Raw genomic sequence first — 12,859 nt, forward strand, 5'->3', positions numbered from 1 at the left:
ATGTCCTTCCTGAAAAGGTTGGTAGGACTGAGCAACTCCCAGCCCCATCTTTAGCTAACTCACTTCCTGAACAGAATAGCAGAACTGTTAAGATAACAGCTCACACCCAAACTGAGTCTCCTCCTGAAAAGGTTGGTGGGGCTGTGATGGCCACAGCTCAAACTCAGACAGATACATGTGTTGTTAAGCCTGAAATGATGGATAATTCCACACAGACAGAGAGCATGGAGGAGGAAGAGAAATCTCCCCCTCACCAGACATTAGGAAAGGATCAGCCTCCTCAGGGAACTGATCTTACCCCTGATGAAGGAGCTGTCCCAGAGGTTGTTAGGCCTGGCCTGACAGAGCCTCTGATGGCAGTGGACCCTTCTCAGGTGGGACCCAGTCTGGAGCAGGTAACCTGCCCCTCTCTACCTTGCCTTAGTCAGCCCAGGGCTGCAGAGGACAAGAAGGACAGTGAGACCCAAAGGGCCCCCTGTCAAATAAAGCACCCCATAAACAGATCAGGGGCACCGAAGCTAGCAGCCCTAGCCAGGTGAAAACTTTAAAACTCCTGAGGGATCCCCTTTAAAAGTAGTTAGGGACCTTCCCCAGATGGATATTGTTGGGCACAGCCAAACCTGGGACTCAAAGGTCCCAAACATGAACTGTCCCTCCAGTAAGCCAACAAAAGGGACCCAGCCTCCAGCTTTAGGTAGCCAGAGGTTGACCCTGAGAGCACAGTGCAACTCAGTTGAAGAAAGAAAGGCACACATGGTGGAAGATAATTGGAGGAAGCTGAGCCCTAAATTAGAGGAGCCTCACTTCAATACTCCATATCAACACCAGCCTTTAACTTTGCATAAACATACCCAAGGTAGTGATTCCCTATGGTGGAGACCCTCTAATACCCCAAGGGTGAGGAACTGCTTAGTGGACCATGAGACAGGGGGTACCCATGCTAGTGCAGGTACTTCCTTATATGGCCACTCAGGCAATATAGGCTTGCCTGGTCAAGGATAGCCTTATCTTCTTTCGTTTGGGGGGGGTGGTGTTGTGTAGGAAGGTGGATACCTGACTATGGTTACCCCAGATTTTTTGCCTTGTGTTTAGCTGGTTTTCGACCTAGTTGGCCTGGTTCCCTGCTAATCAGGGCCCCAGGCTCTCTGCTCACTATTTAAAATGGATTCCATGTACCCTAGGTGCATAACCAAATAGGCTTGGGTCACCTTATCAGCCCCTGTACAGTGCACTATAGGTGCCCAGGGCATAGGTGCATCCAAGGCCTACCAGGGGCTGCAGCATAACTTTTGCCACCCCTGGCTGGCTATCCAAAATTGACACAACTGCCTGATGACTCAGCTGGGGCAAGGTGGTGTAATCACCCCTTGCTTAGATATAGTATGCCTATATCTAAACCTAAACTGGACACATATAAACCTATAAGCCACTCCTATGGCAGGCCTTAACAATCCTGGAGGCAGAGTGCGTGGTTTTATGTGAGATGGTGCTCTAGCACGAGCTGAGCCTGTCTGCAGCTGTCGGGACCAATTCCCTTAGCTGTTCCGGGATAATAATCCTCGCGGTTATATTGTAACTTTGGTTTGGCTTTATCAAAACATGTCGTGTAAGGTGTCATACGATTTGGAATACTATCCCCTCGGCAGTCCTGTCGACAGGGATAGCATTCCACCCCTCTAGAGGGAGACGACATGTTACTTTGCTAAAACACGGTTGATTTTTAAAAGCGCCTCAGATCCACAAAATGGATGCTTCTGCCACAGACACGAGTCTGACCTCCTGCTGCTGACCGAAACTCAGCAGAGGAGGCCTGGACAAAGGGTTTCATGTCACAGGGAGGTGTCACACCACCCCAGACAGGAGATAGTGGATTGTAGCAGGGAGGTTTGAAAGAAACCAGACACTGCCTGGGGAGCATAAGGCTTCCCCTTGCATAATCCGGCCAAACCGGTTCTGGGGCAGACCAGCCCCCGTCCCAGCGCGGCCTGGACAAAGGGAAAGGGGTGTAACCACCCCCTTCCTGGGTCCCACCCATAGGAGGGGACCTAGCAGGTAATCCAGCCCCCTAGATTGGTATAAGAATGGGAGCAGTGCCAAAGCACTCAGATTATCCTGATGAAACATAAGAAACGAAACTCTGGACCCTTCGACATGCTACTCGACGTAGAAGCCTGAAGAATCTCCCTTGTGGTCAAGGAGTGACCACCCTGTGCAAACAGGCACCATCCAGCACCTCGACCCTTGCTTTGTTGCAGTTCCAGCCGGAACTCGAGCGACAGAGATCAACGAGATCAAGCGTGCCTGCCTTCTAACAGCCCGATCCACAGTCTCTGCAGAGCTGAGACTCGTGGAGGCGACCGGAAGCGTGGGGCCCGCCATCTTGAAAAGGCCATGAGACGCTGACCATGCAGCCCACGAGTGACCCTCGAAGCTGTACACCAGAGTTTGAGAAGCCCTCGCCCTGAGCCACTTTTGCACTGAAGCTCACCCCTTTACACTCATCGAGTGCTGCGTGGGGCCCTTCTGCTTCCTTTGGCTCAACGCGTTGGCCCGGTCACTTGCCCGCTGGCTTGTGGCCCCTGTGCCAATTAAAACTGAAAACCGACTTGTGATTCTGGTTGCTCTAGACTTGCACCCGCTCCTCTGAAAAGGAGCACCCACTCTGACCCTCCTGGTCCGAGTGAGAAGCGATCTTCTAGTCCTGCGTGGATTGCTTTTGCCAAGTGTTGTTTGCTCTGATCTTGAAGCCAACTGCGCCGACGGTGAGAGCCTTTGTGGGACAGCTCATGACCCGCTCCTGGACGTCGCAGATGCCCAAGAGCCCACGTGGCAGCGGAGAGAAGCTCCTCGACAATCACCTGATTGCGCCCGACATTGCCTGGTTCCGTCCTGGTTCCACCCTGATCACTGCTGAGTGGCCCAGACTCTGTCCCCACTGCTTTCAGGTACTTTACGACTCTGATCCACCCTTGGATCACACCGGACACTCCTCCTTCACATCGCCTGCAGCATCTTCAGCTCCAAGCACCAGCAACCTGCGTGACGAAACCCGACGCCACTTCGATCCTATGCACCCGCTTCCTGTGGGTGAGGTAACTCAGCAACCCCGGTGTTCCCACACTGGTACACACCTCTAGGGCCTGTGTCTAAAGTTTTGTCCTTCTAGGTTAAGCGGAAGTCTCCTTAAACAGTAACTTTATAACTTTTACGTACCATTGACTTTGCATTGGTGCATGCCTGTGCTTTAAGCACTGCACCCGAATCCCGCGGGCTTTTCCCGACTTCAGCATTGCTTGTCCCGACTGCTCCCAGCGATTCCCTAGGCCCTAGGCCTAACCACTGTTCGATTGGTATCTCTTATACCACTTTCTTAATATATGGTTTGAGTGGCCACCCGCCCTCATCCATAATTGTGCAACTTTCATATGTTATACTGTGCTTTTGTTTAAACGCTTGTGCCCCTTTGCTCATAAAGAGTACTGGGGATTATTCTAGTAATAAATACATATATTTTTATAGTATATTCTTGTGTGGTGTCCTTTCATTTGATATTACAGGATTGTGATTGGTAAAACAGCTTGCTTAACACAACCTCTTGAGTTAAGCCTTTAAGGCTGCTTAGTCCATGCTACCATTAGGATAGCTTGTCTAATAAGGTTGACTTACAACCAGACACCATAAGGGATTGTTTGGACTGATACAAGGAGGTTCCAGAATTGGAAACATCATATATCAGGGCAACTTCTCACAGCGCGTTTGTGCTTTTCCACATTCTGGAGAGGGGCACAAGGTGGGTTAGCCACCTGTCCAGGAGGTTAAGGGGCCAGGGGCCCATGAAGGTCTTCCCTCGCCTTAAGGGGTTGCTGACACTGTGCCTGGAATGCTGCCAACTTTTTCTCCAGGGGGGCCACCACCTGCGGCACCACCCTCAGAATGGATGTGTCCATAACCTCACAAAATTGATCGTCAATAGGAAGGTGAGTGACCTACACCTCTTCTACATAATCTCCAACCTCCTCGTATTTCATGAGATTATTTTATAGTAAGGGAGAACATTTCCACTTCAATGAGGGATATTGCATCTGAAAGACAATGTGTATTGGTTGCACCAACGACTGTAGGGACTATGCCCTTTTTACTCTAAGAGGTAAAGTGCCTGGGTTGTCCCTTCTAATCCTAGGAAGTTTGCCTTAACCCACAGAGTGTTGATCCCTTCAGGCACCAGCTCGTAAGAAAATAAGTAATCGTACGCGAGTGCAACTATTTAAGCAGTTTTAACTTGAAGCTGCACTACAGACGCTCACACCTTCCTCTCCAGCCCTTCCGCGATGTCAGTAACTGCTGGAACAATATGTCAGCTTCAAAGGCAGAAGCTGACGTGTTTCAGCCGACGGGGATGGGGAGAGAAGGAGGCGCTGCACAGGGATGATAGCTCAGGCCCCTGCTGTTCGGAAGAACGCACCGTGCACGAGCCTTGTCAGAGTAGCTGTGTAGGAGCGAGGGCTCCTGTGGCGAGTAAAAGAAACAAGCAATTAATCAATTAACGAAAGTCTGAGCGGCCGCGGAGCCTAAGCCGCGTAGCACTCGCATCAATCTCTAAACAAAGGAAAGAATAAACAATTATCTCATGCTGCTGGAGCAGCGAAGAAAGAGGAATCTAGAAGGATGACACTGGATATTCTATGATGGACTGTTATGCCATTGGTGATGTTACAGTCATGTCACTCCCTGGGTGATCCACTGAAGAACTGCAAGTACCAGAGTCCCGAGGGGCGATCCGGAGGAGGGGCTAGCGGTGTGCGCTCCATTTATGACGAAACACAATACGGCTCCCTTGAGCTTTGGGCCGACGGGCTCTTGGAAGACGCACCTGCAAGCCGGTTCTGGCATCGAAGCCTTTGACTGTTGTGTGGCGGCCTTCTCTTCCACCCCTAAACAATCTTTCTCTACTGATGAGGGAAGTCATCCCGAAACCCGAGACATGTCTCGGGCGATATCCTAAAACCCGGGACATGTATCGGGTCTAGAGATTCATCAGTCCTACAAGTACCGACTTGCACCCACCTGGGTGATCCACTGAAGAACTGCAAGTACCAGAGTCCCGAGGGGCGATCCGGAGGAGGGGCTAGCGGTGTGCGCTCCATTTATGACGATGTCACTCCCTAAGGTTCATGGAAGTTATAGTTTTTTTTAATGATATCTACATACTTAAAATGGCTGCTGGAGTAACTTTATGTGAATAAAGCGAAAAGAGATAAGCCTAATCATCGCCTCCGGGTCCTGCCATAGAATTGTACTTGCCCCTCTTTAAGGTTAAAAGATTTACTGTGCTCCTGATAATCCAGGAAGAATGTAAATTTAATGGGTTTGTCTTGTCCTCACTTTCACCCACTATCCTTCACTGACTCATCATCACTTTGTTGGTCACATTTCACTTCTTCATTTATTTCCTTTTTACTTCTGGTCATGCCCTATTTTAGAAACGCTCCCGTTTGGTCACCACCATTTTCACTTGATAATCACTTATGAGAAAGGAATTGATCGAATAGCCCTCATTCTTGAAATACTAGGGCAATGCTATGGCTATGACAAGCACTATAATGATATGAGGTAAGGCTAAGCTGTTATATCGCAATATATTGGTCCTGTGAAATTACTGGACTACCCAATGTTTTCAGTTTGTTGGGAGCACTTCAACTGGCAAAATGCTATTTTTCTGGAGCTCTGAGAATCCTTGCGCATTTCCTGATGTGTACGATATGCTCAAGATCCCCAGATTAAATCAATATAGCCTTTTGGCATGTTGCCAATGGGTTAACCCCAAGTTATAGGCCCGAGCTGCAGGCTAAGGCCTAAAACTTGTGGGAAAAGGCCTTTAACAACCATTAAAACCCAAGGCTTTAAGGTTATTTAGACATTCCACCCACTGAGCGTAGAATGTTCTAAATTAGAAAAGGATATACAGAAATGTAAACATTAGAATGTTAGAGGAAAAGGCTTATACAGACCATTATTAGCCCTCAACCACTTCATTGTTTTCAATGTAGCTTCCAACATTTTAATGTTTTATTATAGCCTTAGAGCCTGCCCTAACAGGCTCTGTTGGCTATTAAGGCCTGCTTCAGCGTTAAAGGGCCGAGCCAGAGGCAAGGGCCTTTAACAAGGAAGCAGGCCTTTAATGGCATGTGGAGCCCAATACAGAGGGCTCTAATGCTATTAGAACATTTGCCACTAGAGGGCAGAATGTTCTAATTTGTAAAACAAAGGCCTCACGGAGCGCAAGGAGGGTAAAATCCCCTCGGACTCTGTGAGACTTTTGTGAAATATTGGAATGTTGATGCTCAGTGCTCCAACCGACCTCTAGAAGCCCGGAGAACTCCATTGTTTTCAGTGACACGTTCAATATTCCAATGTTTTATTAGCTGTACTGTTCTCCACTTGTGTGATAGAAAGGAGATTTGTTTATGTTCCAAGAAGCACTTGTTCAGTAATATGTTTTCAGTTTCAATGTTTTACGTATACTCTGAATGACGTAATCTCTCTCATCATAAGTTTTTAATGTATTTTCAGCACTTAATATGACTTTAAAGTGCCTTTATGATAATGGCCAATGTGAACAATTCTGCCGTGACACAACTACCATTCGTGAGTGTTGGTGTGCCGATGGATATACTTTATCAGATGATGGTGTGTCATGCATCCCAGCAGGTACTGTATGTTCAGCATGCAAGGATATTTGTATTATTTATTGCTCAATGTATATATTTCTGCAGCATACTGGGCTAAGATGTGGCTTTGTGTAGCTATTACTCTTTTTTATTTTCTGCTATTGTATGCTGCCCCTCACAAATGACTAAATAAATTAATTAGAGACCTAATGAGAATGTTCTAAGTGTCTAGCTCTGTTATTCTTAGTAAACTAAAGGATTCACAAATCAACAGATTATTCTTTTAAACAAAACAACTACAATTATTATAATAAGTAACAGTGGCATCTGGTGACATCTGAAAGTGGTGCAGCGTAAAAGTTCATAATGAGAGCCCTTTGACAGCGAGCGAGCCATACTGATATAAACTCGGACGGGGGGTTCTCCCCACCCCCCATTTTTTTTTAAAGAGTGTACAATTGGTGCATTTTCAATCAATTTGAGAAAGAAAGTATGTTAATAAATCAATAGTGAAAATGCAGTTATGACATTAATAAAGAGATTTAATATGATACTGTCATAGGTAGCTGCTTATTCATTATAACCACAAAACTTCATAACATACTTTGAGATAACAATGCTGAGTACCTCACAGATTTCTTCAAAGTTAAATCATAGTACGCTGTGAAAAATTGCTTAAGTAAAAAGGGATTGTAGAGGTTCCCTAGTAGTTAAAGTGTTGAGAAAAACATGTTAGGCAAAAATAGCCATGCTGGAGTTCAGGTGACTAAGAAGTAGAGAGGCCTTTAAAATGTGTCTTTATCTTGTTATTGTTTGCTCTGACTGCAAAGTGAGAGGATTTTGTAATGGGAAATGTGTCACAATCTTGCTGTGCTAAAGAAGGTGTGAAACTCAGGAAAAGGCTGTATTATTAAAACACATTTGTAACACAACAAAATGCAATAAGGACCTCCAAATAAACTGTACAAATGTTTCAAACTATATCACCAGTTAGGAAAGAACAAAAAGCTATTTTTCCACACATTGTAAGCTCCATACTTTTATCAGTAGATACAAGCCTCTTGGTGCAATGTAGTGGCCATTGCACCTGCTATAGATCAGGCTGTTCAACACAGATCTGCTGGCTCCCGGCCTGGTCACAACATCACAGGCAAGGCCAAGAGTTCCCTTTCCAAAGTTTACAGCACAACACAGAATACAGCCTGAAGCCACACAAATCATGTAATCTGTTACAAGGCCCTCTGGCCCTCGTCCTGACAAATGCTTTGTATTTATTGCTTGGCTGATGAGGATTAAAGCACACTGTAGAACTCAGAAAGTGTGGCAGATAGGGTTAAAGAGACAAAAGAAGCTGTTAAAAGTTTAAGATGGTGGATTGGAGACATGGCACACCCGTGTCAAGAGGCTGCATGACAGATCTGGAATTCTAGTTCTGAGATAGGTGTAGGAAAGGTATGAGTCAGGAAAAGCAGAAAAGAGGACAGGAACCATGCATTACACGTGGGGCATGCCCACCAACACAGATGAAGAAAGAGAGAGGGAGGCCCAGCCAGATCCAGAAGAAATATAAAATGAAGGGAGTACAGAGATCCTAAAGGTGACAAAAGTGCAAATCAAAGCAGGGAATGGGTCGATGAGGTTATGTGTGGGTGGAGAGTTGACTGTAAAAAAAAGTCAGATGGAGGGGTTTAGTGCAAGGGTGATAGCGGGTGCTAGATATAAGCATGATTTTAAGAGTGTGCCAGTCCTGCCTGTGAATTTTCATGAGCTTGAGGTACAGTTGTCCCCTCTTTTGATGGTATGTATGTACCAATGCCTTTAGAGATTGCGTTTTGCAGGCAGGTGATGGAAAGGATACAGGGACATGGGTCACAGCGAAAAAATGATTATGATGGTGGAGAGAGTTGAGTCTCAGTGATCCGAAGCATTAAAGCAGGTGGTGTGACAAGACATAATGGCTGTCATTGAGGTCATTCAAGAACAAAGGGAGTTGGTCCGGCAGGGGCATGAGCGGTCAGTGGCGAAGATTTGAACAATATTAACTGACATCAACTTTAAAAAAAAATCCTTACACATTTTACCTTCGCAAGAGTGCCGGTTCCGCCTCTTAATTTTCTGGTTAGGGCTAGTTGGGTCAGCCACCACCATAACTTCGTCTCCCCGACTCCATCTCTTCATGGACCTGTGCCTGAATGCAAAGAAGCCACAGAGAATGGAGCAAATGGACAGAATGGCCAATCACTGCAAGCTTTAATTATATTGCCATCCAGTGACTAGCCATACATCCATTGACCTGAACTACCCCACCCTGCGCCTCCTCAAGTGCAGGGCCACTCAGCCAGAGGCGTATCCAGGCCAAACCAGCCGCTGCTCCACTGCTAAGAGCAGCACCATGATTGGATCGGGCAGGTGATTAGAGCGCTCATTATAAGCAAAGATGGCTGTGTCTGTGATTCACTCACCTTGCTCACTATTTGACGGGCAGGGAGGCTAGGAGGCCTGTAATGCGCATGTCGGGTTGGACACTGAAAGGAAGAGGCCAACCTGACATGCATACTCCTTTCAGGCTTGAGTGTTAGTTTGCATCACGGATGACTTAATTACTTTGAAGCTCCACCCTCCCCCAACATGATGCGGAACTACCCAACTTTGGCTAAATGAAAAATCTGATGCCGCAGGACTGCGTGGCTGGGGGAAAAAGAAAATATTTATTTTGCGGCAAATTCGGGGGGAAAATATGAGCGGGGCAACGACCCAAAGCTACTAAAGAGGAGCCGTGGCTGATAAGTAAGCATCCTCATGCAAACAATTTCAGAATTTTAAAAACAGTCAAACTTTTTAAAATCTTGAAATATGATTAATTTAATAATGGAGCGATCCAGAAAACCTTTACACTACACACCAAGTGACTTATCTGTTACAATATTGCCAGCCACTCCATAGCCTGATTGTTACATCGACTTCACTAGTTTGTAAGGCATTGCATTGTTTTGTGGTTTCGACCATGCACTTGCCCTTTTTTAAAGTCAATTTCATTTCATTTAGCTTAGCTTATGTTTTATTAGGTCTTACAATTAACTAACTTGTTCTCATGGATCATTAGTACATCCATAGCACCATTAAGTACATTCTGATTCGTAGTGATTTGAACTGAGGTATATAACTTGCCTGGGTGGCACAACGAGCGTTGAAGGCGCCCTAATAGCATTTACTTTAAGGCCCTTGGTACGTGTAGTACCATTTAGTAGTGATTTACAAGTAAATTAAATACTCCCATGAGATATAAGTCAACTATAACATGTTTTTCGGAGTGATCACACACAGTTTATAACTGGTTAGCATGAAAAAGTGCACAGAGTACTAATGGCAACAACAATGGGTTCAGCAACAAGAAGGCAAATGTTTGGGGGGAGACCCTGAAAAAATTGCCAAGGCCAACATAAAGGAGACCCCTCCCACTCTGCAAATGTATTAACACCCCAACTTTGAAGCTCTTAACTTTTAAAGGTTTGCAACAAGAATTACAGTGCAAACTATTGATACAATGGATACCTGTTGGACTTGGCCCTCTTTTCAGGGTCATCCCTGAACTTTTGCCTTCCTCCTGTACTTTCTCTGACCTGTTTTTGTTGGTTTTATGACTCTGGGAACTTTACCACTGCTGATCAGTGCTAAAGTGCATATGCTCTCCCTATTGTAAATTGATGTATGAATTAGTGATTCCATGATTGGATGGTTTGGTTTACCTGTCAGACCCTAGTACAGTGCACCAGGAGTGCCCAGGGCTTGTAAACCAAATGCTGCTGGTGGGCTTGCAGCACTAGTTAGACACCAACAGAAGCAGCCTGTAAAAGTGTGTCTAAGGCTTGCCATTGCAGAGCCTGTGTGCAGTCTGGCACTGCCAGGCTGACTGGGCAAGTGCACCCACTTGCCAGTCCCTAAACCTTCCCTTTTCTTCATGTCAGACACCCCTATAGTAGGCCCAAGCGCAGGGTGCATTGTAAGTATAAGATAGGACAAGCCTTGGCGTGTGTGGCATGTCCTAATAGTGAATTACAGCCATTTTCGTTTTTCATTATTGCAAGGCTACCTGTTCTCCATAGGCCAGAATGTGCGGTTAGATTATTACATTTTATAATCCTAACCGACTCAGGGAACATGGTAGAAATGAGAGTTTAGTATGCCTGTACTCAGAATGATAAAATACATCTTTTAGTGGAGTTGGTTTTAACATTCTGTCTTTGAAAATATCACTTTTAGAAAGTAGGTATTTTTTTGCCTAACTATCCAGGCCTGCCTCTGCTAGGATGTGTATTCCCTGTCTGGTGTTTGAGTGACAGGGCTGGGGGATTCCAGGAAACAGAATGAGTCAGCCCAGTGGTGAATAGAGAGATCTGCATGCAGATGGGAGGGAGGAGTTGCACCTGGGACCTGAATAGATCTGTGCCTTTCCTCCACAATGCTGGCTCCATCTCCTGTGGGGTGTCTGATGTTTCTGCCCTGCACTGTGAAAGGAAAGAAGGAGTCATGTTAACAGAGTGCTCCAGGACTGACCAGAACTGATTTGGACAAGGCAAATGCCTCTCTGCCTTCAGAGAACAAAGGATTTTGGGGTATAAGTATTGGGACCGTGTTCCAAAGAATTTAGATCACTTTTTGGACAACAAGAAGAAACCTTTGCTGAGGAGTGGAACCAGAAGAAAACTGAGCAGAGATTATCCCTAAGCTGAAGTGCTGCTTGGGGGATTGGCCTGCAGTGGTTGCCTGAGTGCCAAAGAAAGGTGAAAGGAACTTTGTGTACTTTATTCAACTTGTTAAGGATCTCCAAGGGCTTGAGAGAAGAGCTTGCCTCCTGCTGAAATCTCAGGGACAACAGACTTCAGCCACCAGCTCCCCAAGAGCTCTTTGGAAGTGCCTGCTGCTGTTTTGGGCCTTCAGAGGGACTGCATGTCGCTAGGAGCTGGAAGCGTCTAGCAACGAAGAAGAAGCGTGTCACCGTCCCTGCCGTCGCATCGAGAATGTCACCGCTGTACCTGTCGCATTGTACCTCATCAAGAGAAGCATCTCGTAATGAAGAAGAAGCGTGTCGCAGCCATAGCTGTCGCAGCGTGGATTTCGCGGCTGTAGCTGTCGCATTGCCCCGCATCGAGAGAAACGTCTCGCAACGAATAAGAAGCGTTTTGCAGTTGCAGCCGCTGCCGTCGCATTGTGGATGTCGCCGCTGTACCTGTCTCATTGCACTGCATCAAGAGAAGCGCCTCGCATCCACGGAGGAGCGTGCCACCGTCGGAGCTGCAGTCGTCGCATCACGGAACAAGGGTGTCGCCACTGCAGCTGTTGCATCGAGCGGAAGCGTCTCGCATCGTTGGAGAAGAGTTTCGCAGCCAAAGCCGCTGTTGTCGCACCACGGAACAAGGGTGTCGCTGTTGCAACTGACACATCGAGTCGAGACTTTTCACAATATTGGAGAAGCATGCCGCATCAAGAAGAAAACAACGTATTTAATTCTTTGCACCAAAATGTCATCGCATCGCGGCGCTGCTCGCCGTATCGCCCAGGAAACGCAGTAAGGAATCATTGCATCACCATCCTTGCAACACTTTCGTTGCCCTGCGTGTCGCATCTTAAGGTAAATTGACTCAAAGTGTTGCATTTTAAGATCTAAACAGAACTAAGCTAATTCTACCATTATCAGATAGTATTGTGGATTTTTGTTGTTTGTGGTCTTGTGTTAAATCTATATAAAGAATACTTATTTTTAATATACAACTGTGTTTTGTCCATCTGTAGTGTTGTCACTGGATTACTGTATGAGTTCACAAATGCTTTACACACTGCCTCTGTGATAAGCCTGTCTGCTAATGCCAAGCTACCAAGGGGGTGAGCAGGGGTTATTTTAGGAGTGTACCCTCTTACCCTGACTAGAGGCAAGGGTCCCTATTTGTCATAAGTACCTATTTAGTATATGGAAGTGATGCCCATAACAAGCCACTTCTGAATACCTAATTTATTTCCAGTCACAATTTAATTTTAGGAATCAATAAAACTTTACAAACTCCAATAATAGGATTAGTGCATTGGAAAAGTTGCAAACTCTGATTCAGAGTATTTGCGACATGCAGGGCAGCTGGGGATAATCAATAAGGCCCTGGCACAACTGTGCCCTCGGGGCCTCTTTTGAGGCTTTCTAA

The 12,859-nt window shown here is 46.1% G+C and overlaps 1 protein-coding gene across 1 annotated transcript in view; it reads left to right on the forward strand.

The window, feature by feature from the left end:
* Positions 1-12,859, forward strand: part of F7 (coagulation factor VII) — a 236,896-nt gene that overhangs the window by 64,430 nt on the left and 159,607 nt on the right. The window contains exon 5 of the mRNA XM_086934404.1: positions 6,571-6,708. Coding sequence (XP_086790530.1) covers positions 6,571-6,708 — 138 coding nt within the window. The remainder of the gene's footprint in view (positions 1-6,570; positions 6,709-12,859) is intronic.

The sequence above is a fragment of the Lissotriton vulgaris genome, chromosome 8 (assembly GCF_964263255.1).
Source record: "Lissotriton vulgaris chromosome 8, aLisVul1.2, whole genome shotgun sequence".
NCBI classification, from domain to species: domain Eukaryota; kingdom Metazoa; phylum Chordata; class Amphibia; order Caudata; family Salamandridae; genus Lissotriton; species Lissotriton vulgaris.